At 40.4% G+C, this 23,457-nt stretch overlaps 1 protein-coding gene across 2 annotated transcripts in view; it reads right to left on the bottom strand.

Annotated features, from left to right (window-relative positions):
- LOC135251768 (inactive dipeptidyl peptidase 10-like) overlaps positions 1–23,457 on the bottom strand; it is a 114,053-nt gene that overhangs the window by 11,335 nt on the left and 79,261 nt on the right. For both annotated transcript variants that reach the window (XM_064329522.1, XM_064329524.1), the window contains exons 4-12: positions 23,293–23,387; positions 22,056–22,130; positions 9,979–10,031; positions 9,500–9,581; positions 6,003–6,123; positions 4,407–4,561; positions 1,716–1,813; positions 1,085–1,208; positions 255–293 (exon numbers count right to left, since the gene is read on the bottom strand). In XM_064329522.1, coding sequence (XP_064185592.1) covers positions 255–293; positions 1,085–1,208; positions 1,716–1,813; positions 4,407–4,561; positions 6,003–6,123; positions 9,500–9,581; positions 9,979–10,031; positions 22,056–22,130; positions 23,293–23,387 — 842 coding nt within the window. The remainder of the gene's footprint in view (positions 1–254; positions 294–1,084; positions 1,209–1,715; positions 1,814–4,406; positions 4,562–6,002; positions 6,124–9,499; positions 9,582–9,978; positions 10,032–22,055; positions 22,131–23,292; positions 23,388–23,457) is intronic.

The following is a 23,457-nucleotide window of genomic DNA, read 5'->3' as shown; positions in this document are numbered from 1 at the left end:
CCACAGGTTCGTGGTAGGACACTGTCATTGTAGTCTTGAGCAAGGTACTTGCATTGCTTTAGTATACACCCAGCTGTATAAATGGATGCAATGCAAATGTTATGTAAAAGTTGGGTAAGTCACTCTGGATAAGAGCGTCTGCTAAATGCTGTAATATAATATAACAGGGTCTATAACAAGATGTGGCCTTTTGCATGCAGAACAGTCAAAAAATATCTGGGTTCAAAAGTTTATTCTGCTTGAAATGAACTTACCTGTTTGGTTAACCAGAGATCAGAAGTCTCCTCATGTCTCTGAAATGCACACACCAAAGGACTCCACTTAAACATCATGCTGAAAAGTCCCCTTTACAGCATACACTTGCTGCCTCAATAAAACATTAACATTCAATGGATTACTGCAGAGAAAGGAAAATTACCATAAAACACTTTGAAACAAGAAACATGAAACAGTAATTCTCCTTGAAACTGCAACTTCGGAGTAAACTTAATTGTGACAGTCAGTCTTATACTGCTCATATAATAACTGAAAAAAACCTAAAGTAAACCAGCACACTCTAGCTACTACTATAATGTCTTTAATTGTCTGCTCTTTAATTGTTCACAGGCACAAAAATGTTACACGTAAATCAGTTCCGGTAGTGTACTTTTAAGTTGCGTACATTCTGTCCCTTTTAGACACAAAAAAATCAGCTGTGTTCTGAGAAAAATTTAACTGGAGCTTTAGAACTCTATCTTTTTGATGGCACTAAAAGTCCACAATCACACTGCAATTGTCTGCAATTATTTGTGATGTGGCTCCAAGACTTCTCCACAGCAGGTATAAGTAAATGATTCACCCACATGCTTATTTAAGGATTATTTCTTCTAAAATAATAAAAAAAAGTATGAATGCCATTTGCACCGTTTCATATTATGTATTCTAGTTGCATTTGTGTATGTCTATACGTATGTACGATCCCCCCAGTTGAATAGAAAATAGCAGGAAAGTGCACAGGGGTATGAATTTCGCAAGTATAACATGTCAGTGACGTGTTTGCACACCGGCGCGGTCTGTCTGAAGACCAGGACGCGGGTCCGCCCACCTTGATGCAGGCGCCGATGGTGGTGTCGCACACGGTGAGCGCAGACACATTCTGGGCCCGGTTCAGCCACCTCACCGCTGCCTTGGTGTTGCTGATCCACCTCACCATCGCCACGTAGTACTCCCTTTTGATTGGACAAAAAAATCGCATTTCTGTGGTCACATGACAATGTGCATAATACTCTCGAACGTCAAATGCATCACCAAAATATCTTTTTTAACGATATACCCACGTGATTTTTCTCACTGATTTTAAGTATGATACAACATTGATTAATAGAAAATGGTATTCAATGGCAACATTTTTGATCAGAAGCTTCAAGCCCTATGGCTTTAACCCTTTGGACATTGAAGTGCGGGTAAGAATGCTTCCAAGAACATTTTGCCATTCTGTAGTTCATTTCGTTTCAGGAGTAATGTAGTATTTTCATTTCATCTAAATTAACTCTTTGAAGAGTAGGCTCTTTTTTAGAATGTCTTTTTTTCTTCAAAATTCCAGTGTCCCAGAACTCTATCGCATTGTAGTGATTGTTACATCGACATCATCACATATTTGTGATTTCACACCTTAAAGGGTTAAAGTCACAGCTGATTCAAACACACGGTAGAACATGGCTGGATGTCATTCTTACCGGGCTTTCAGGCTATCTGGTGGTGGCAGTTCCTGAGTATGGGTAGGTCCGTACAGGTTCACTACGTACAGCTTTGCGATGGGGTTGGGCTGGCCTGCCTATCAAGACAATAAAAAAAGTCATTCCATACACAGTGGGCCTCATTCACGAAACGATCACATTTGCAAACTGCGGGTAAGAATGCTTCCAAGAACATTTTGCCATTCTGTAGTTCGCTCGTCATGTTACCCAGACCCTGTTTTGGCATGGTCCGCCTTGCATTGTGCTTCAAATGAACATGAGAAAATCAGGGTGAATGATAATGACAGCTAGCCATTCAGCCCACCAATCTGTCACTGAGGGGTGGAATGTATTCAAAACCTAAACGCTGCAGCTACAATCAAAATAAATAAAAAAAACTTGTACTTCAATCACTTGAGGTTTATAATCTTTATGCTGATTCCTTTCATATGTTAATGCGACAGTCTTGATATTAATCATTGGTGCTTATTCAAAGTCTCTTAAAGTAATGACTCTTTAAGACTGTTTCAAAAGCAGGTAACTGCAATCTCTAATCACAGCCACAGTTGACCTGAGTTTTGCACCCAAAAGAACAGAACACACAAATGACCAAAATAAGTGAATAACGTGAAGAACGTAACGTGAGAAGCGACTGAGAACCAAGCCATGAAAAAGTGTGTAGCAGGTAATGTTACAGAATGCCCCCCAGGTGCTCTTGGTCGATTTTCCCTGCAATATTAAAACCCTGTCTTACGCAGGTTCCAGCCCAGACAAATAAGAAAAAAGACACTAATTTGCAAGCGAGGACCGAAGGGGAAAGTGAGACATGATTGGTTGCTCTTCATAATGAACGCTGTGAAATCTCACGGGAGCCAACCAATCACTGCTGCTCTGATTCCTCTAATGCACTAATGAAGGAATCAGGGCATTACTGCCGTTAAAAAAAAACTGTCATTTATTCAAATCAGATCAGAACAGAGTTCAGATCAGTCACATTCTACAGTGTTGTGAAACACATCTGCATTACCAGAAACTATTATTACTATCATTATTAAGCACTGTTTTAAATAGCATGCTCTCTCTCTCTCTCTCTCTCTCTGATATCTATTTACACTCCAGGTTAAAAGGTTCTGGCCGCTTGCATCATGAAGCCCAAAAACTGCTCTCCACCCCCGCGGCTGATTTGGTGAAATGACAGGGAGGCGAAGCTTTACTCTTCTAAAACTGCCTCCCAAAACATTTTCTGCAAGAATGCCACCCTACCCTGTAAAACATAAGGCCAGGTCTTTATCCACAGGGCTTTCAGATTCACAAACTATTGTGAGAGACCTGGAGCAAGTATGAACTAATGAAGGTCCATCCACCCATCCATTATCTATACCTGCTTATTCCTGGTCAGGGTCATGGGGGCGGTGCTGGAGCCTATCCCAGCGTGCATTGGGACGAAAGGCAGGAAAACACCCTGGACAGATCACCAATCTATCGCAGGGCCTATTGAAGGTCTATTTATCTAAATTATTGCCCCTTTTCCCTTATTGTTTGTACAGGTTTTACTTGGGCACCAGTTATTGTTGTTTTGTAAAAAGTATATTAAAAAATGTATTTACTTTTTTTAACAAAAACATTTCAGAGTTAATGCAGATGGTACCCAGTGATTTACATTAGTATTTCAATCACACTCACAGTAGGCACATCACACACATTCACAGCAATGAATCAAAATTAAATTACACAAATGAGCGAAAAATTACATTAGGATATAATTAAATAAAAAAAACATCCCTGAAGTGATCATTCAAATTAATTTCATGCACAAGCACACCGATATTTGTGGCTGAATAATTTGCAGTGGAGCTCGGAAGCATGATTAAGTAAATGGATGCCCACTACAGAAGATGATTCAGTCATTGATGTGATGATGTCAGGAGACATTAGTAGTTAATTTCGCTAGCTACTGCTATGGGCTAAGGGCAGCAGTACACAGTCGCTACAAGTTACCATGCATAAAAAATGGGGGTGACATTAGTAGGTAGAGCGGTCGACGGGCAACTGAAAGGTTGTTGGTTTGACCCCTGGTGTTCTGAATGTGTCGAAGTGTCCTTGAGCAAGACACCTAGACCCCCCGGTGCTCCCAATGAGCTGGTTTGGACCTTGCATAGCCGCCTTGATCGCCATTGGTGCGTGTGAGAGAGTGTGTGTATGAATAGGTGAATGAGAGGCATTCATTGTAACGCGCTTTGTGCAGTTGTTGCTGGAAAATGCACTCTATAAATGCAATCCTTTTACCATTTACCACAAAAGGAAGATACACCCACATACAATTCTATTTTTTTAAATGAAGAATAAATCACAAACTAATCCATATATTGAAACACCAGTAATTGTGTGGTTCTGAAATAGACTAAAGAGAAGACACTTCATCATTCGTAACTGGAAGGCGCACATTTTGAGTTTGTAAAATGAGCAGATGATCAGCAGCACGGGGAAGCTGCTCGTGTAATTCACTCTGTCTGTCTCGCCCCCGCAGGGGGAAGAGCTCACAGGGTCACATGGGATGCTGCATTCCCCAGCTTCCTCCAGTCTTGATTGGGCAGACATCCCTTCTGAATCAGAAACCGCACTCACAGAGCAAACAGTTCGCTCCCGACCCCCCCCCCCCCTTGTTTCCAGGATACAGGATTAAGAGCTTACCTTGGGGTACGGATAGCGCTTCGCTCTGGGATACTGGTCGCCAGTGAACTGAGGGAGGACCATGTTCGGCACCAGCGAGTCGTTTATGGCGAGGAAGGCCAGCCTCTCTCCGTCCGGGGACCACCAGTGTGCGACATGGGACCCCAAGATCTCCTCTGGACACATAAAAACCCCCCAAATCCCGCCGCCCCCTCTCCATGAATATCCCCCTAGATACACGGCCTTGCTCCTATCATAACAGAGTGATGCCTGTACTGTGTGTTATGTCCTATGAGGATTTTTTTTCAATTCGCAAATTGAATTGCACTTCATTTCCCTAACGGGCCAGAATTTAAATGGAATTGATCCCTTCACTGGAGGGTAAACAAGTGAAATTATTTCATCCAGGAGAGGAGGGCATGATGGGTAATCTCCAGGTACAGAACAAATCGATCTCTGTCATGCGCTCTCTGAGCAGCCCTGTCAGCGTCAGCAGGGAGAACCGCAGGTACAGCGTCTAAAGAACGGGGGGGGAGGGGCCGGCCACGCCCACCAGCTGTCAATCACAGCTCCCGAGCGCCGCTCCCTGTGGCTTTTGACAGTGAGACGGCGGGCGCCCGCCGCGGGGCTGGCGGCTAAGACACATCGAGGGCCGGCGCAGACAAACCGACACGCGAACGGTCCCGCGTACGCGAAGGGCGCTGTCTCTCCGTCTTCCGACGACCGGGAGTCCGCGCGGATCGCTCACGCGGGCCGAACGCGCGGATTCCGAGGCCTCGCATGGGGGGGGAAGGCGGAAAATGGATCTGTGGACCCGCGCCACTCCAGGCTCCCGCCACGTCCATCCGCGCATTTTTATTATTATTTCTTTTTTTTAATTATTTGCCGGTTCATTAGGCCCGTGTCGGACGAGCTTGTCTAACTTGCGCACGGGCCCGAGAGATTCCCCCGACAGCCGGACGCCGCCGGGGGGGGGGGGGGGCTCTGATTGAACTGCCACGCGTCCCCGCGCCCTTCTGGATGGCTGCAGACGGCACGCTTCCCCAGCGGAGGCTAAGCGAAGCGGGAAAAGCCCGAGGCCCGTGATTTGAGCGTAATTGCGGAATGTGATTTCCGAGGGAGGCCGCGTTCCCCTCGTTCCTCGGCCCGGGGCGCGCGATGCGAGGCCGTAATCTCACCGCCGTCTGGGCGCATCCAGCCGAAATAATGGGGCTGCCTTCGATCCAAATGTAATTAACTCTGCCGCTCTCAACCCGCCGGTCTGTGTGCTCAAATTTAATTGCTGCACGGGGATGAGCTGGACAACATACGTGGTATTTAGAACTAATTTAGGACCCTGCCGCATTGAAAATGGAACACATGTCACCATGACTAAAATGGATACTGGAATTCCTCTGCAGCAAAATGTGTGATTATGAAAGATCATACAGTACATATATTACATACACGCAGAAAGCATTTCCAGTACAGTAAAAATATCGTAGTGTCGTAGTATCACAGTACATGTACCCTGGATACGTTTATTTAAGACCCTCAGCATTCCGTGTTTTAATGAAACAAACGTCTGAGACGAGGAAGTTCATTTCAGATCGCGGTTTCCGTCCTGAGTTCACCCACCTTCGTACAGCCAGTCGGCGATGCCGTTGTAGACGAGGCCTTCCTTTCCCGACGATGTCAGCCGGAGGGAATTTCCCCTGACGTCCGATTGATAATAGATGTTGTTTTCAAATATGTATATCTGGGATATGAGAGAAAGAGATTAAAAAAAACTGCCTGACATGCTGGTCACCAGTCGGCACCCTGAGCCGACCAGAGGAGGATGGGTTTCCCCCCTTGAGCCTGGTTCCTTCCAAGGTTTCTCCCCATCTGCCACAGGGAGTTTTTTCCTTGCCACTGTTGCCTTAGGCTTGCTCCTGTGGGGGTTTAGGCTAGGGTTCTCTGTAAAGCGTATTGTGACAACTGTTGTAAAATACGCTGTATAAATAAAATTTGACTTGAATTTTTTGAAGAGATGCACAAAGACAGGGACGATAAAGTCTGCGTGTGCGCTGCCTGGCAACGGAAGAGACAGCGTCAGATTCAATTTAAGTTTGGCCGGTACGAGCAGCAGTTCATTAAGTCTCATTAGGTCTCAAAAATAAATTAAAAAAGACACAATTAAAATGTTTTATTTTTATCAGTGATTATATAAAATCCCTGGTTTTTATGTTACTTTCTAACTCTCGTTATCATTTGCTGCCTTGTCACACACAGGTTGGATGAGAAATATGAGTTCAGCTACAGTACCCAACTGTTCATTTTTTTTCTCCCATGAACTACAGTAGCCTGCCTTAATTTGAATTTTGACTGTGGAATAAATCACAGACCTGAGATCACATGACCAGTAAAAGATTACTTCTGCCGGTGCATTTGCATGCAGAACTCCTCTGAGGTGCTTAATTAATGATCATCAAAGAGGCACAGCTGTACACTCCCAGGCAAAAAAAATAAATAAAAATCTCATGTGACAAATTACAGGAACTATCAATCTGGAATACTCTGAGAATCAGCTACAGGCACCGAGGTGAGTGTGCCTCCAGCAGAAAAACGGAACAATATTATCGCGATTAGAGAGTAACCTCAGCACAAATGCTTCAGAAGATAAAAAGAACTGAACATGAGGGGGTTTGACTATGGAGAGCATAACGATATAAACCAGCCAATCGACTTTTTGTATATGTCAAGAGTCAATAGTTATTTTTTTGTTTGTTTGTTTTTTTTTTGCCATTTGTGATCACCACATTGGAATAATACAAATGTGGTTTCCCTTAAACTTGAGCATCCGGGACAGAGATGTTTTTTTTTGTCTGCAAAACGAATGAGGTACTAGATCGGATGACAAAATATGAATATTATATCTTGGCTGATCATTTGTGGAAATAGCCTAATGAACAGCTTGTTTCGCAAGCTGCATAGTCTCTTATCTATGGAGAATCATTACCTATAAGTGTCATCACAGGCGTATAATTAATTTCAATATACCCAGTGTCGAAATTATATGGGACAACTCAATGTGACAGCAGTACCGGGGATCAAAGATAATTTTTTCAGATAACTACGATCCAAATCTAGCCATGAAAACTACCTTAAAAATAAAATCATGCCATCTGTTCCATCAAGCGCTGTCTCAAATTTCTCATCTGATGGCATCTTTATGTATTACGGTAGTGAAAGAAATTAAACAGAGTGAAATCTTTGCTGCTTTTCATGATTACATTATGGTGGAAAAAGAGCAAGAGGAGTCTATATCCTTTACATTTCGATAGATCCTCCTTTAAGGAGTGAGGTCACAAAAATGTGATTAGAATGTTCTTAACTGAACATTCTAATGCTCATGTCACAAACTGAAACTGAAACCAGTTCTCGCTGATTTAGAATTTAGAAGGAAAAAAAACATTCCTACTCTTCAAAGGGTTAAAAAAACACACCTACTCTTCAAAGGGTTAAAATAATCATATAAACCAGCTCATAAGTACAGTCTCCCTGATGGTACATGCAGAGAGAAGAGAGAATATTTACAAAGTCATAAAATATAGCTGCCGCTAAGAGGTTTAACCGCGAAGCAACGTGATAGATCAGAGAATTAAGCTTATTAATAACATAACATAACATAACAACAAAAACAGGTCATTCAGCCCAAAAATGCTCGCCATTTTCCTACCGCTAAAGTGTACCTAGTGCTCAATTTACCTACAGACTTGACATTATCTAGCACTGTATCAAGCCTGGTCTTCAAAACCCTCAAAGTTTCTGCCTCTACTGCATGAACCTGGCAAGCCATTCCACACAGTGATTACTCCATGTGCAAAAAATACTTCATGAAAAAAAACATTTGTGAAGAATTGAGCTAATTTACATGTATGCTCCTCCTTCTACAAACAGAACTCAACCTGAAGAATCTCTCGTAGTTCACTTCGCTAATCCCTTTTAAGAATTTAAAAGCCTCAATTGAATCACCCTTACATCTCTCTGCACTAAGCTTGAAGAGGTTAAGCATCTTAACAAAACTGTCACTTGTGTTTATGATGACACGTGGTACAACAGGAAGTGCTTAAGCAGCATTTGCATCTACGGTTCTATTAGACACTGATGAACAATGTGTCAAATGGTGAAGGAAATGGGCGTAATGTTATCAGTACAATTACAACCACTGTTAAACATATTATGACAAGAGCTAATACATTAACATTAATATATGAACACATTATGTCATATTTAAAAACTTAGTACGGCAGGGGAATTATTAGCTTATTAATTATTAGTTTATTCACTAAAGAACATTGTTCTACTGACTATGCTCAGTAAATCGGCACAGCAGCCCAAATTATTTCGCACATCTGAGACTTGTTTCATTTGTCAGGAAACAATGCACCACGGACCATAGGGATGATTCATCATCATCATCATCATCATCATCACCACCATCATCATCACCATTATCATTATCACCATTGTGGTCATTGTGATGCATTATCATGTAATGTAATGCAATGTAATCATCAAGCAGAGCAAATGTTCTGTTTTTGCCTTTGTTACATAATGTGTGGTGCCAAGCAAAGCTCTCTAAATAACAATCACATCTGGCTCGCTCACTTCCATCATAATGGTAATGGCTTCATAATGGCAGGGGACTGAGTTATGTCTCAATAATGCCTGATTTCGACAAGAGGGTTCCAAAAATGTTGCAGTCTGTTAATTGTTAGCAAAGGGCTTTCCTGGCAAATGCATATGTATTACCGAGCCAGGGAGAAATAAATAAATAAATAAACATAGAAATTGAAAGTTTAATTTCATTTTTTTAAATTATGGAATCAAATAATTTCAGGTGTGGAAAGCAAAACTTTGGTCATTTAAATAAATTGTTAAAATTACATTTTCTCTGGATTGCCCAGTTCTAAAGCAACCAATTCTTTATCAATTGTCAGTGTTTTATGGAAGAGGGCTTTGAAGAGCACTTGTATTTTTAAAAATAATTTTATTATTAGTTTTTTATTTATTTAGATGAATTCAAGATGGATGCTCTTTACTCTTACATGAGATCTGTGGGTTAGGGTGACATATGAGACGGATCTTACCAGCTGCTGTCTTTGCACTCCCCATTCAGCATACTGCAGCACGGCGTTCTGCACCTCCGGCGGGTTCAGCTCCAATACCTCCCTTTAAAACACACAAACACATGGAGCAGTGCCACCTACTGCACAGGAGTATAATTGCAGGTCAAAGAGAAGAGAACGGACAAGCTTGTTAATTCCTGATGATAAAATAGATCGTTAAGAGTAGTCTGTCTTTTAATGGGTGTTGAGTCCTAGTGAAGGGGAAGTATTAATAGATACAAAAAGGACAACATTCACTGATGACACTTGGTGTTTTACACTTGCATGTTTTTAAGGGTGCCAGTAGTTGTTGGAATAATTATGACATATTATAACTATAATAGACTCATAAATATGAAACGGGATGTTACTAGATTTATGTGAGCGTGAAGCAATAGCTCTAGTCTGCTGAAACAAAAATCCCGACCAATAATGGTAATAATATTGTATTTAATATTTACCTTGTATAAATGTTGTAAATCATGTACCATGCAGTATACGAATGACGATATACCTAAAATAGCAAGAGAAGAAAGCAGAAGAATAAATGCAGAGAATAAATAAAGCTTAACAACTCATTGGGCATTTGTGCAGCATGTCTACTTGAAGAAAAAACAGATTTTGATTATTTTTTACATTTTGATGTCTTGCTCCATTTCAGAAGCCCAGCCCACCATCTCAAGTATATATTATACATTATGTGAGCTTAGTACTCTAATACTGCATAAGTACTGAAAAGTGAATGTGTATGCAAAACCATGTATTTACGTAGATGTACAGAACAGCTAATACAGAACAGGACAAATAAATAAAGAAAAACCACATCTCATGTTTCAAAAATACATTTTCTCATCTGCTACAGGTCTTCAAATTCGCTGTCCCAAAAACATGTTTTTTTTTCTCTAAACAGCCAATCAAGCATCAAATCATTCTGTGACAAAAAAAAAAACTTCCTTTCTTGCATTTTTTTCCCCATCCCACTCAATCTTAAGACATCGGTCAGTACTGTGCAATAGAACTGGAAGGGGGAACTCTCATATCACAATGAGATTTTGGTGTAGCCTTCTCAGGTAACAACCGGTAGTAAAGGCAATATATATATACAGACTGTGACAGCAGAAAGGACACTTCATTCCATTTGTGCAAATGGACTGCACATTTTCTACATCTCATTTCTACATATCTGTTCACATTACTCTTGGGAGAGTCATCTTAATGTTCATGTAATATGTATCACACGCCAAGAAGGATGGCGGTGTACGGATTATGCCCTTTAATGTACATTTATGCATAAAGCATCAATCCGAGTATTCAAATCCACACACACGGATTCGCACGCATCTCCACCACGTCTTTCACAGAGCTGTTCGTGCTCCAGAAATTAATTAAGAAACCACTACTACTAACCACCAACCTAACACTGAATGATTACGCAACATCATGCACATAACTATCACCACTCTGCGGATAATTTCACTTAAATTTCCCCTCTTTCATGCAACTCATGTTGCATGTACCTCCATCCCAGCACTTAATGTACTGTGTATCATTGTCCTGACGTTGTCGCTTGTACTGCCCCCTAGTTTGACTTAGAATAGGTTAGGTCAGGGTAATGTTCACTATGTGAACTGGACTTTATGTGTTCTTGGCTATGATTAACTGTACAAAATGAGTATTGTACCTTACTGGACCTGTGTTCTGCAGTTGTTCCAGTGACCTTCGGTATGCACTTACTGTACGTCGCTTTGGATGAAAGCGTCTGCTAAATAAATGTAATGTAATGTAACATATATGGGCTACAGTTTATATATATATATATACACATAACAGTGCTTTTGGTATTTTTAGTTCATGACAATTTCACCGCCACATAGGAATCAAATAATCATCTTTTTTTCTGATCACATTTCACCTAGCAGAATTATTATATTCATAAAAAATAAAACAGATATGAATATATCTGTTATTGATACCCATCAATGCTATTCTCTGAATCTAAATCACCAGAAAGTAAAGGCTTGTAGGAGCAACTTGGACAGACTGGCGAAACATCAGGGCAGAACAATTAGCTGCAAATCCCTTTGTATTTATTTAAAAACAGGAATCCAGCTGTTTGGTCTGATGGGCTGCCTTTGGTCCATGATACTTTTCCATGACCCACACCTGCCTTTGTTTAAAAATAGCTTTGCCGTTATCTGAAGACAAAATGTGATTCACGACACCTTATGAATTCATAGAATCTGTCTTTAAAATGGTTTCAATGCTACCACATTATGTGCACATCATAAAGTAGGTCTCGTTATAAAACCTAACCTTTATTTCCAAAGACAGGCAGCACATAATTTAAAAGGTGTAGGCCATTCACACACATCATTTTTTGTTCTCTCTCTGTGTCTCTGTCTCTCACACATGCACACACACACACATTACATTACATTACATTATAGGTTCTTAGCAGACGCTCTTATCCAGAGCGACTTACAACAAGTGCATTACAAAACTCACACACACACATACTGCTCAGTAAAGGTCCAACCAAACCAAAATGATGCATCAGCCAGGTGTATAAATGAATAGGTGAATAAATGCGACCATTAGCAATAAAATGACTGGCCTGCTATTGTGCTGAAAATGTCACTTTCTCTCACAGAGACCCATTTATTTCTCAGAAAACATTTGAGTGACAAAGGTTTGACTTTTCCATGCAGAGAAAGCTGGTACTCAGAGAAGAGCACAGTAACAACAGGGCTTCTGATAGGTTTGTGTTACCAGAACAGCACAGTAACAACAGGGCTTCTGATAGGTTTGTGCTACCAGAACAGCACAGTAACAACAGGGCTTCTGATACTGTAGGTTTGTGTTATCAGAATGGTACAATAAAAACAGTGCTTCTGATTGGACATGTTGCCAGAATGGCACTGTAAAACAGGGCTTCTGATAGGTTTGTGTTACCAGAATAGCACAGTAACAACAGGGCTTCTGATAGGATGTGTTATCAGAATGGGACAATAACAACAGGATTCTGATTGGATATGTTACCAGAATGGCACAGCAGTGACAAGGCTTCTGATAGGATGTGTTATCAGAACAATGCAGTAAAGATCAGGCCTCTGATAGGTTTGGGAAGGAAGATGCTGAAATGGAAGGCAGTCTGGGAGATGGATGCCCAGAATAAAATATAGCCTCCCCCCCCCCACCAAAAAAATAAAATAAAAATGCAACAGCAAAGCCTTTTGATTCAGATGTTTCAATTCTCCAGACTGATAAATAATGTACGAAACTAAAAAAACTGCAAGAGACTGAAGACTAGTAACAATGGGGTGAGACTGGTGATAGATCTATTCATTCTCGAAAAATTCTGTTGTCGTTTTTTTTTTTTTGATACCAGGGAAACTTGAATTCCACACAATAGGGGCACAAACTCATACAGCTTGGCATTTACTGATACAGTTCAGGATTGCATAAATAAATACAGAGGGTACAGGGACAGTGCCCCATGAGAGAATTGAGCCTGCAACCTCAGCACTAACCCCCTTTTCTCTTTTCACAGAAGAAAAAAAAAAACTGGATTTCACTGTCTGATGCATCTTATAACCAGACCAAGGTCAAATGTGTATTTTTTGTAAAAATATTAAGTTTGAATACTCATTGAAAAAGGATTTCCTTTGTTAAATCTGAAATTTAACAAAATCTCTTTACCTATTTGTTGTACCAGAACAAACACCCAAAACAGTGTCCTTGAATTTTACTGTGATTTTCCCCGTGAAACATGGAAACTGAATAGAGAAAAAAAAATTACTAATGCAATCTAAAATAAATCAGCCATACTCCGAGGGGGGGGGGGGGGGGACACAGACAATTACAGTATGTCCCCAGCACAGCACCTTCGACTGGGTCTGTATGTTAAGTCTCTGTGTCATTGAGCACACAGTGTCAGGGTAGTGGGGGGTTAGGACCCAGATTCAGAGTGAGGGGGAAAACACAAAACTCCAAACGGTAATCGGAAACAAGGACTTTACTTACAAACAGGAACTAAATCAGGGAACAAAAAGCCTCGCAGGGCAACTCTCAAAACACACAAAGAAAAACTTCAAAAAACACAGGAAACAAGAAAATCCAAAAGTCCAAAAGCACGTTTAAAACAGAACATGGGCAGGAACACACGGGGCAGGAACATGAGCAGAGGCACGCACTAACAAACAACCAACACGGATCCAGCACCTGAGTCAGGGAGAAGGGAACTTAAATAGACAAGACACTGACGAGACACAGCAGGGCACAATGCACAATCAGGCCACAGAGAGGGAGGGGAAAACGAGACAACCAAAAACCAATAATTGAACAATTAAAAACAATAATACAATTAAACAAGGTACAAGCAGGACACAAAACAGAAGTGCCGCCATCTGGCAGCCCAACAAGGAAGGACAGATGGAAAACACAGAACCATGACACACAGACCCTTCAGTTACATCAGTGGCAGGGTACGTATATGCCCTTCTGCTTAAGCTCCATCCAGGATGTTCCTAACATTGTTTGCAGTTCAATTATTGTATGTCTAATAAAGGTCACGTACAGCCCTCCCACATACCGCACAATGTGCACAATGTCACGACAGGGGCTCTAAAGAAGGAAACCATTCAAGCTGAAGGCCAAAAAACCTCTACTACCATACTACCATAGCCTGACATTTTGAGTCGAGGAGGGAGAAGCTCTCCAGCCAAATCCCATTTATTTTCCCGTGTCAGGCAGGCACATACTGTACTGTATAACTTGTGAATTCAGGACACAAGGCTTTGGACAGCAGTCTATCATGAGGAAAGAGGAAAAAAAATATTCTTGACATTCAGATTAAGGCCCAGGTTAGAAAGCCGATGCATCACCTCCACCGTGTTGTCTTTGGCACGCCCCTCTGCCACAGAGCGAAAATGAGCTGTTCTTTTCTCACTTTACAGTGAGCTCCACAATGTTTGGGACAAAGCAATTAACACGACTAATTTCATTTTACGTAACATAATAACGTGTCCCAAACATCATGACCTGAAATGGTGGGGGGAGGGGGGGGGCTATGTATAAAAACTGCTATAATTTCCACATGGAGAAACACAAATGTATAAAAATACCCTTTAATAAAAGCTGAGCACTTTAACCACGTTAGAATTGCTTGATCAATGATCACACATCAGAGCCAAATAAATGAAAAATATGGCTTTGTCCCGAACGCCATGGAGCTCACTGTTCCTCCCGATTTAAAAAGCTACTGGGACACAAATTTACAGTGAAACTGTGTACTCACACTTTTCTCTATGAATCTGCAAACCACAGAGAACTCCACTCATTTTTAATGGCCATGGGCTATATCCTCACACCACAGAACCAAACTGAACCCTCTGCTCTCCAGAGCACTAAAAGTTGAACGGGATTGGTAAATTTAATCAATAATACATTAGGAAAGCAGATACAGTGTGTACACGTAAAGGTGCAGGGTATTGTTGATGCCGTTCATTGACTGTGTGGACTCTTTTTGAGAGCAGTCGGGTCAATGCTGGCATGTGAAAATTAAAGATTATCTATTGGCCTCCCTGTTCAAAGATGTGTTGCACACAGTGGGGTTACAAAACACCTTGGTCCTCAGTATGTCCATCACAAAGGCACTGCTGCTTTTTCAATATATACAACATTATATGTATATATATTTTTTTTTTCTCTGTGGTTTGCAAATACATAGGGAAGGGTTGACTACACAGAGGTTTCACAGTAAAATCGTGACTGATTCCTGTATATGACATAACTATAAAGCGTCCACAAGGCACTATTACACGCTGCTTAGCATCAGCTTCTCATACAAGATGAACAGAATTTTACATATCCATGCAACTCTGCTTATACTCAGCGAGTTTAAAAGATATATATTTTTTTTAATTAAGAGCTAGTCGAATCAACTTAGAGAAACAGATTAGCTAGTACTACCAGAATGCAGGAGTAAAAGGTCTCAATTAAGCATATTTCATTCGGAATGTTTAAACAATTGTCACTCTTATTTTTACTGCTTGTACTGAATGGGTAATTAGTTATGCCAAAATGTTTTGTTACACAAAAACTGATTTTTGTGTCATGCAAACAGAGTGCTACTGATGACTACAATAGAACTGAAATTTCTCTACTCTGTCCAGCGATTCTGTCCTTTTTTCCTCTTATTGTTTTGTTCAAATATCTGCTTCGTAGTGGGGCTCCTTCAAATTCACAAATCACCAACTTGAGTAAAGCTGACCCGAGCTTAGTCTGCTTCATAGGTTAATAATGAATTTCTCATTTTTGAGGCAAGCAATTGCCCAGTTCATGGGAAAGAGCTTCAGGATTAAGTCTGAACAAAATTACACAGCCACTGCTTGTTCATCTAGACCTTCTTCTGGCACAGTTAGCAGGTCTTTCATACCGAAACAAGTCAAAATGAGGTATCGCACAGAGCCGTCACAGCTCTACGCCTGATATCCTTTATTTTAAATTCAGCAGGAAAGCAAAATACATACATTGAGTTCTCACTGACGCAATTTTCTCATCTGGATCCAAGCCATTGCACAATCAAGTTACAAAAAAACATGCTAACATTTTATTGAGAGTGATTGATTAAAACTGGCCAAGAGCCAGCAATGCATGCATACTATTAGATGCCGTCTTTATTGTGTTACAGTGACACAATAGAAAACCATGCAAATAGAATTTAGGACTTATCAATCTGCGTTTGTCTCAGCGTTGTGTGAAACATTAAGATTTAATAGGGATATAACAAAGAAATACGTCTAATTTCAAGTTAAAATGCATATCATTCAGAAAATGCTTTTATAATTTGCAGCATTCATTCTGAAGCATTTAACAATCACTACTGAATCGTACTGTATGTGTCTTATGTACTATTTAAATGCTTGTAAATGTAATTATGCAGTATGCTACTCTAAAGCACAAAATGGCATTTGTGAAATTATAAATAATGGGCATACGTAGAATATGTAGTATGTTTTGATAAGGGTTTGTGTTAATTGCTATTGACTTTGATCACTTTCTATTTTTCATGACAGAAAGTCATCCGAATACATTTTCTCTCAGCCTGTTCATAGCAACTTGGGAAAAGGCAGATTGAGCTGTAAATTAACGCCCTTATCATGCAGCGGCCGTGGAATTTGTGTGACAACGTAACTAAATACATGCAAATCCCTTCAGATAAACCATATGCATCGGCATCCCATACATTAACCCAGCTACTGAAGCACCATCTGTATAACAAGGTAAAAACAACATACAATCACTTGCAAGAGGAAGTTTGTTAAAATATGATTTCACCCAGTGCTTGCAGACAAAAGAACCTAGTTGACTGGAAAAAATTATTACAGAACTGATCATTCCTTAATTGATCCCCATTGGTGGATTTATATATATATATATATATATATATATATATGGTAATTGGGTTGAATGTTTGTTCTTATCTGAGTTTGGTTTGATGTAATTTTTTTTTTGTTGCCGAGGGAACGCTTCAAAACTCCAAAACAATACTGTGACCATCAAAATTCAGATTTTTGTACAGATTATTTTAAGAGGAGAGGCCATTTTCAAGAAAGCATCATTTTTCTTCGATCTGATGCTCGCAGGATGGTTTTGGTTTCAATAGAAGCTTTCAAGCACAGTAATATTGAGCTGAAACATTTGAGGCAGATAACATGCATCACCACCACAGCGCACACACTATGTGTGTGAGCAGTTTTTTCATTTTTTCCCCCCCTTTCCAAGGTCATACCTCTATATGACTTTCACAGCATGGCAATTACACCTCAGCAGGAGACGTAGGGAAATAAATAGAAATATAAATAGATAAAAATAAATAAATAGAATGTCTTGAGAGATAGCAGTATGAGAAAAATCTAAACCTTTGGTTGCATATGTAGGAGCCCTGAGCTGTTTTTTGTTTCGTTTTTTTTCCCCCACTGCCATCAGAATTCTTTATCTGAACCAATCCGAACTAGACGTCCATGAGCATTAAAACCAGGGGTCCGATCAGTGACGGAAGTCACTCTAAGCAGCTTAGTGCACTGAAAATAATGAATGTCCAACACACTGCAAATTATCTGCGATCGGGTCATACAATACCTCATTACCGAGGGTAAAAGTTCCAAAAAAGACATCGTATAACTATGAGTGCAACGCAGACACTCTTAGTGCTAAAACACGTAGCCAGCAGTTCCAGCTCCATTACTCTTAATCACTGGCTGTGTTATCTCAGGCTGCCTGTAAGAAGGCCTCCAATGTTAATCTCTCGGTGGAGTGACCTATATTCCTGGCCCGGGGAGAAAAGGCTCTGAAGCACCACGTGTGAATATTATTCATAAATCACACCTGCACTGCCAGTGAAAAGATAAGGATAAGGATAAGGACAGCTGTGTTCACTGGGTCTGCCAAAAATATGGGAACCCAGGAAAGATGCCCTATATAATTCAGGAAAGTGTTCAGTATTTTAAATAATAAAATAACAAACAAAAAAAGCATAAACTACATAAAATTACAGATTGCGTGGTCAGAGAACACTTTGGTCCCTCATTGAATCCAATGGAAGTGACTGAATCACCCCCTATAAGCAATAGATGAAAATACATTTCACACTTCCCTGATTTGTAACACTCTAACACACTTACCCAAGTATTAGATGGTATATAGGAAACAAATAAAAATATACTTATTCAAATACATATTTCTTATCATGTCCCAGTTTTAGTGAAATCGGGAAAAACAGTAACACAGTTCATAGAGATGACTGATTTCCCTAAGAAAGACCCGTAGTGGAAATGACATAACTAGAATAAGAAACTGTGAGAAAAATTATGACAAAAACAATATGTAAAAAGGTCAAAAACGCGATGTTAACAGCATGAATCACAAAGACAGAGGAGCCCTTACATTCAGTATGTAAATCATTTAAGATTAATAGCCTTGGAACTGGTAAGACAGACTGCTTAACGCAAGAGGTCACATTTCCATATTTCCATATTTCAAGTGAGAGAGAGCTCTTAGTGACGGAAGAGAGATGTGCAACGCTACATGAATGAATGCACATGAACTGCCAAGCTGATTAAAATAAAACTTGAACATGATTCCTACACAAAATATCACTGCTACTTAAAATATCATTACTCAAGCTTTTAAGGAATTCCATCACTATGGCCCCGGTGTTTGACATTTGTGCAGGTATTTTATTTTTATTTAACTGTTGCACAGCATGCATGAAAACATTTTCAATTCCAGCAGAAAGGTTAGTTGCTAGAATGCACGTGTGTGTGCATGAGTATGTGTGTCTGAGTGTATGTGTGCACATGTGTGTGTGTGTGTGAATTTAAGTGTGTGGGGGTGCGCACGTGCACGTGTGTGTGAGTTTGTGCACGTGCGTGCAATTCTGGCAGTACAGTAAGCCAAAAGCAGGAGGGAAGCTGTAAGGACCTTGGTCAGCGACATCAGACCTAAATAAGCTGCAGGGATTTCAGCACCATGGACAGAGGCCCGCAGCCCAGCTCTCAGCTCTCAGCTCTCAGCCCAGCTCAGCTCCCTCTTCTAATCTCTCCCACACGAGGACTCAGCAGCACAGCCCCTCAGCGCTACCTCATCAAAATGGCCCGCGGAGAAGAGCACGGACTCTCACAAACGCGGAGAAGGAAGAAATCAATATTTTCAGGTGGCAGTAGCTTCCGCAGAAAGATGCTGCTGGCTATGGATGGCTTTGAGAGAGAGAGAGTTGCAAAGAACTCTGCCCCCCCTCCCCTCTCCCCCCCCCCCCCCCGAGTCTGTGTGAGCACTCCCTACACAGCTGCCCCCCCCCCCCCCCCCAAACAGCCAACATTCACCTATCTGAATGTTCCTTGTGTGATTATTTGCATTTTTGGTCTTATTGTCTTTTTTTAACAGACTGCTATTTATTTAAACATTAAATAGAATTGAACAACTGAAATAGAATTCAATTCCGTGAATTAAATGGTTCAAAATAAGTGCATTAACATTCACAGACTTTTCATCTGTTAGTGCAGATGGTGTTTTGTCTGAGGGAGTTATGCTGTACATTTAAAAGAGTTGCACAACAGTCCACAGAAATGTAGGTTTCACTGAATACTGGAAATAGAGGACATTACTTAAAACACCTGCCAACAATTACTTTAACAATCTATGAAACCAAATGCACCCCAAGGATGTTCTTCCGGGTATTTTACAATGTACTTCTCTGATTTACACCTGGTCAATGGCACTGTCTTCTCAACCCCTTCTCAAGGTTAATTCATCTCTGGTTTTACCTCTGTTTAATTACAAATGTTCATTGTGATTCTTCATAGAAACTGCATTATGTGAGATTTAGGAGTAAATCCCTTCCTGGCCTTTTGAGAATGAAATTCCAAATCGTTGTCAAAGCTTCAGCATATCCACCAAAGTCTAAGAAGAAGCAAATACTTATTTAACCTTACTATTAAAGCCACTCTGAAAAACTATAGGTGTTTCACTCATCTGACTCTTTAGTGCACTTAATTAAGAAATCATCAAATTAATGACCTGAACTAAAACTGTCAGTAATCAGTTAGAGAAGAGAAAAGGAAAGCTGAGATAAACATTTAAAACATCTGGTTCTTTAAAGTATAGACCTGACAACAGCAGAAATAAACTTCCCAGCTTGCTCTATTAAATACCAAGGCATATCTATTTTTATGCAGCTGCAAAATGGCTAGAAAAAGAAATAAATAAAGAAAGAAAGAAATAAAGCAAGAAAGAAAGAAAGAAAGAAGCATGGCTGCCTGTATACTGTGCAATACTACATTTTGGTTATTTGAAACTGCATTCCTGAAAAATATTCATTTGGATTAGCCCTGGGCAAGGATTAAATTGACACTGTGAATCAGTGAATCACTCATCAAGCCAAGCTAAAGACAGCAACACCTTTTTGGCACTCTGGGCATTTTCAGCATACTGTAAATTGGCCGTTAGCAAGGAGTAAGCATCCAGTTACTCGCACTAGATTTGCTTTTGAAGAATTTCATTGTCCTGTCTATGAATTCTTAACTGCTGATTCTAACAAAAAGCACCACACGACATTTCAGCATCTATTAGCTCCTTGAGGCGTACATATTCACACAGCCAGCATGCAGAGAAGTTTTTTAAGATGTTTTCACAAATATACTGAGGAAAAACAACATTCCTTTTGGGGGGTGGGGGTGGGGGGGGGCAGGAGCGGGAGAATAAGGCTTGTGCCTGTGACTACAGATGGAAATCCAGCAATGAGTGATGCACTGGATGGTTGTGCTGAGAATGCCGCCACGGGCTACCGGATTTGCTCAGCGCTCAGCGCTCACTGTATTGACGTGCTGCAAGCCAAAGCTAGGCCCAGCCAGCAGTTTCCTCAGTCAGGAAAACTGTGGCGAGCATCGTGGGTACCGTCCCCAGTACGATGCTGTTCGATAGGGCCAAGATATTTCTTGGGTGATACTGAAGTGGAGAGATTTTAATCTCATTCTGCAAGAATGTGAAGGCTTTTTTTTTTTTTTTGGCTTCCACGAGGACTTTGGCAATGTTTTTTTAAGGTAACTGAATCTAATCCCTGCAAAACAAAAACAGTACGGAATCCAGTGAGCACCTGGAAGACACAAACATAGCCTCCCTCTTGTGCTGTGAGCATGCAAGGTAACCTGATCTCCTGAATCCAAGGGATGGATTTCTGAGTGGTCAACATGATCCCAAAGAAAAAAGTGATCATATGCAAGCTGGCCTTAACACGCAAACACCAAACCAAAGCAGACCTCACACAGTGGGTCCGGCACTCTGTCAGGTGTTCAGTTCTGTCTGGCCAGACACAATCTGAAAGTAATTCCAGATGTTCTGAAGTGCAATTTAAAAAAAATGTATCCCACAATTTCAAATTATTAAAGAAAGCTATCACTTCAAAGTAGCACCGTGAACTTTCCCCATTGACTCAGTGGAAGGTCCTCAGGTGCAAGTTTTCTTCACTTGAGAACTTGGCTTCACTTGAGAGACAGCTTTATGCAGCTTCAGTGAATCGCCAATATCTCCACATCTTCACCGGACTTCAAAGATGCACCATCCTCGGGGATTAAATACCGAGCACACCGAGATCACATACATTTGTAGAAGAGTGTTAGATGTACAAGACTTTACCTGAACTCAAGACAGCGCAAATAGTGTACAACTGTTCATAAGAATCTTAAAGCTGAACTGTCTTAAGGCCATTGCTGTACATTGTGCTGCTTGTCACTATTAGAAAAGTTTTGATCTGGCTTTAAGAGTAAAGTACTGGGTGGGAATGTTAGGAGAGATAACTAAAACCAAAAGTTCATTTTCTACATGAAACCTCTATGGGATACTGGGTAATATGCAATTGCAATTGCAATTCAGACTACATTGTCCCTTAACCCTAGTCTATATTAGTTTCATCAAGATAAAACATTTAATGGCTCTGTTCTGTCAATAATCATGATATACAAGAAACATTTTTAGGGCTTACCTGTTTCACGTGATAGGCAAAGAGGACATACTTTAGGTCGGGAGAAACCGAGTATTTTGCTACATTGTAATCAACCTAAAAGAGAAAGAAATCGACAAAAGAAAATTATGATGTGGTATATGTACACACAATTTTAATAAGGCTAAGAGTGTGTATTTTCAAATATGGATTCTCCAACAAAGACGCTAGAATGCCTGAGCTAAGCTTAATCTTTTTTGTGAAATGACAAGAAGCGCTTCCCTATTGGCATATACCAACTGCTTGTATCCCAGGGAAATGGCACTGTGAAATCATGGACGGCTGTGGATGATTTTCAGAGATACACGGCACACCTACTGACAGATGGCAGCTGAACTACAAAAGATAAGACATTCATATTCAACAGAGTGGGAAGAATACATTTTCCAGTATGTGTCCAGCATTTACATGACATTATGAAAGCACTATGAAAGCTCTATGAAAGATATTATGGAACATTGCCGGTTCGCACAGTTCTGATAATGAAAATAAATCAGAATGCAAGTTAACAATAGGTGTATATCAGTTATTATACGTCCCATGTATTGGAAAAGGGACTGAAAAAGATGAATACACAAGGTTACAAAACCTGGCAAGGTGCTAGGCGTACACAATGTAAGAAATCTTGGCAGCCTTAAACCTACTCTACTCTCAGTGAAAAAAAAAAAAAAAAAACAATATCGTCCAGCAGTTGTGCACTTCATAATCATCTAATAACACAGTCTAGACTCAAACCCGCAACTACCCGACCAAGCAAGCATCTTTAAGACCTGAGCCATTCTGAGCCTGAAGGTGATCAAGGTGTGGCCATTTTTTAAATATTAAATGAACTTTGGTTAATGTCAAGGAAATTTCCCTGGAAATTGTAGACTAAAAGAATTGAGTATTTTATTAAATTAATATTTTTAAATTTATTTATTTATTTTTAAAATTGGCATCTCCAACTCCACCAGAACTTGAAATGTCAAAATCACGAACTATGTACAAGAATGCTCAAAAAACAGGTTGATTATTAAACAACATTGGTAACACAACCTCTTACAAAACACTTACTGTTGAATAGATTGCTATTATCACAGTGTGCCCAGATCCAAATGACACTACTTAGCCACATCATTCATGGTATCTGTTTATGTATCTAGGTGAACCACAGATGATTGACACCAGTGACACTGCCGCTCAGTCTTCAGAGAAGACGTCGCAGCGCAGCCCCACTTACGAAGGTGCTGTTTTCCAGCACGATTTCCGTCTCGTTCGTGAGGACGTTGAACCTGATGACGTGGCCGTCCCGGGTCCTGTACACAACCTCAGATTCTGGAAAAGAGAGCAGAGCGAGAGCATTGTCGTAATAAAGCCGTTGTTTTGTATTTTCGGCTCATTTAAA

Source organism: Anguilla rostrata, chromosome 3, assembly GCF_018555375.3.
Source record: "Anguilla rostrata isolate EN2019 chromosome 3, ASM1855537v3, whole genome shotgun sequence".
In the NCBI taxonomy this organism is placed as follows: Eukaryota; Metazoa; Chordata; class Actinopteri; order Anguilliformes; family Anguillidae; genus Anguilla; species Anguilla rostrata.
The sequence above is the reverse complement of the archived record's forward strand: the minus strand, read 5'-3'. Positions and strand labels throughout refer to the sequence as shown.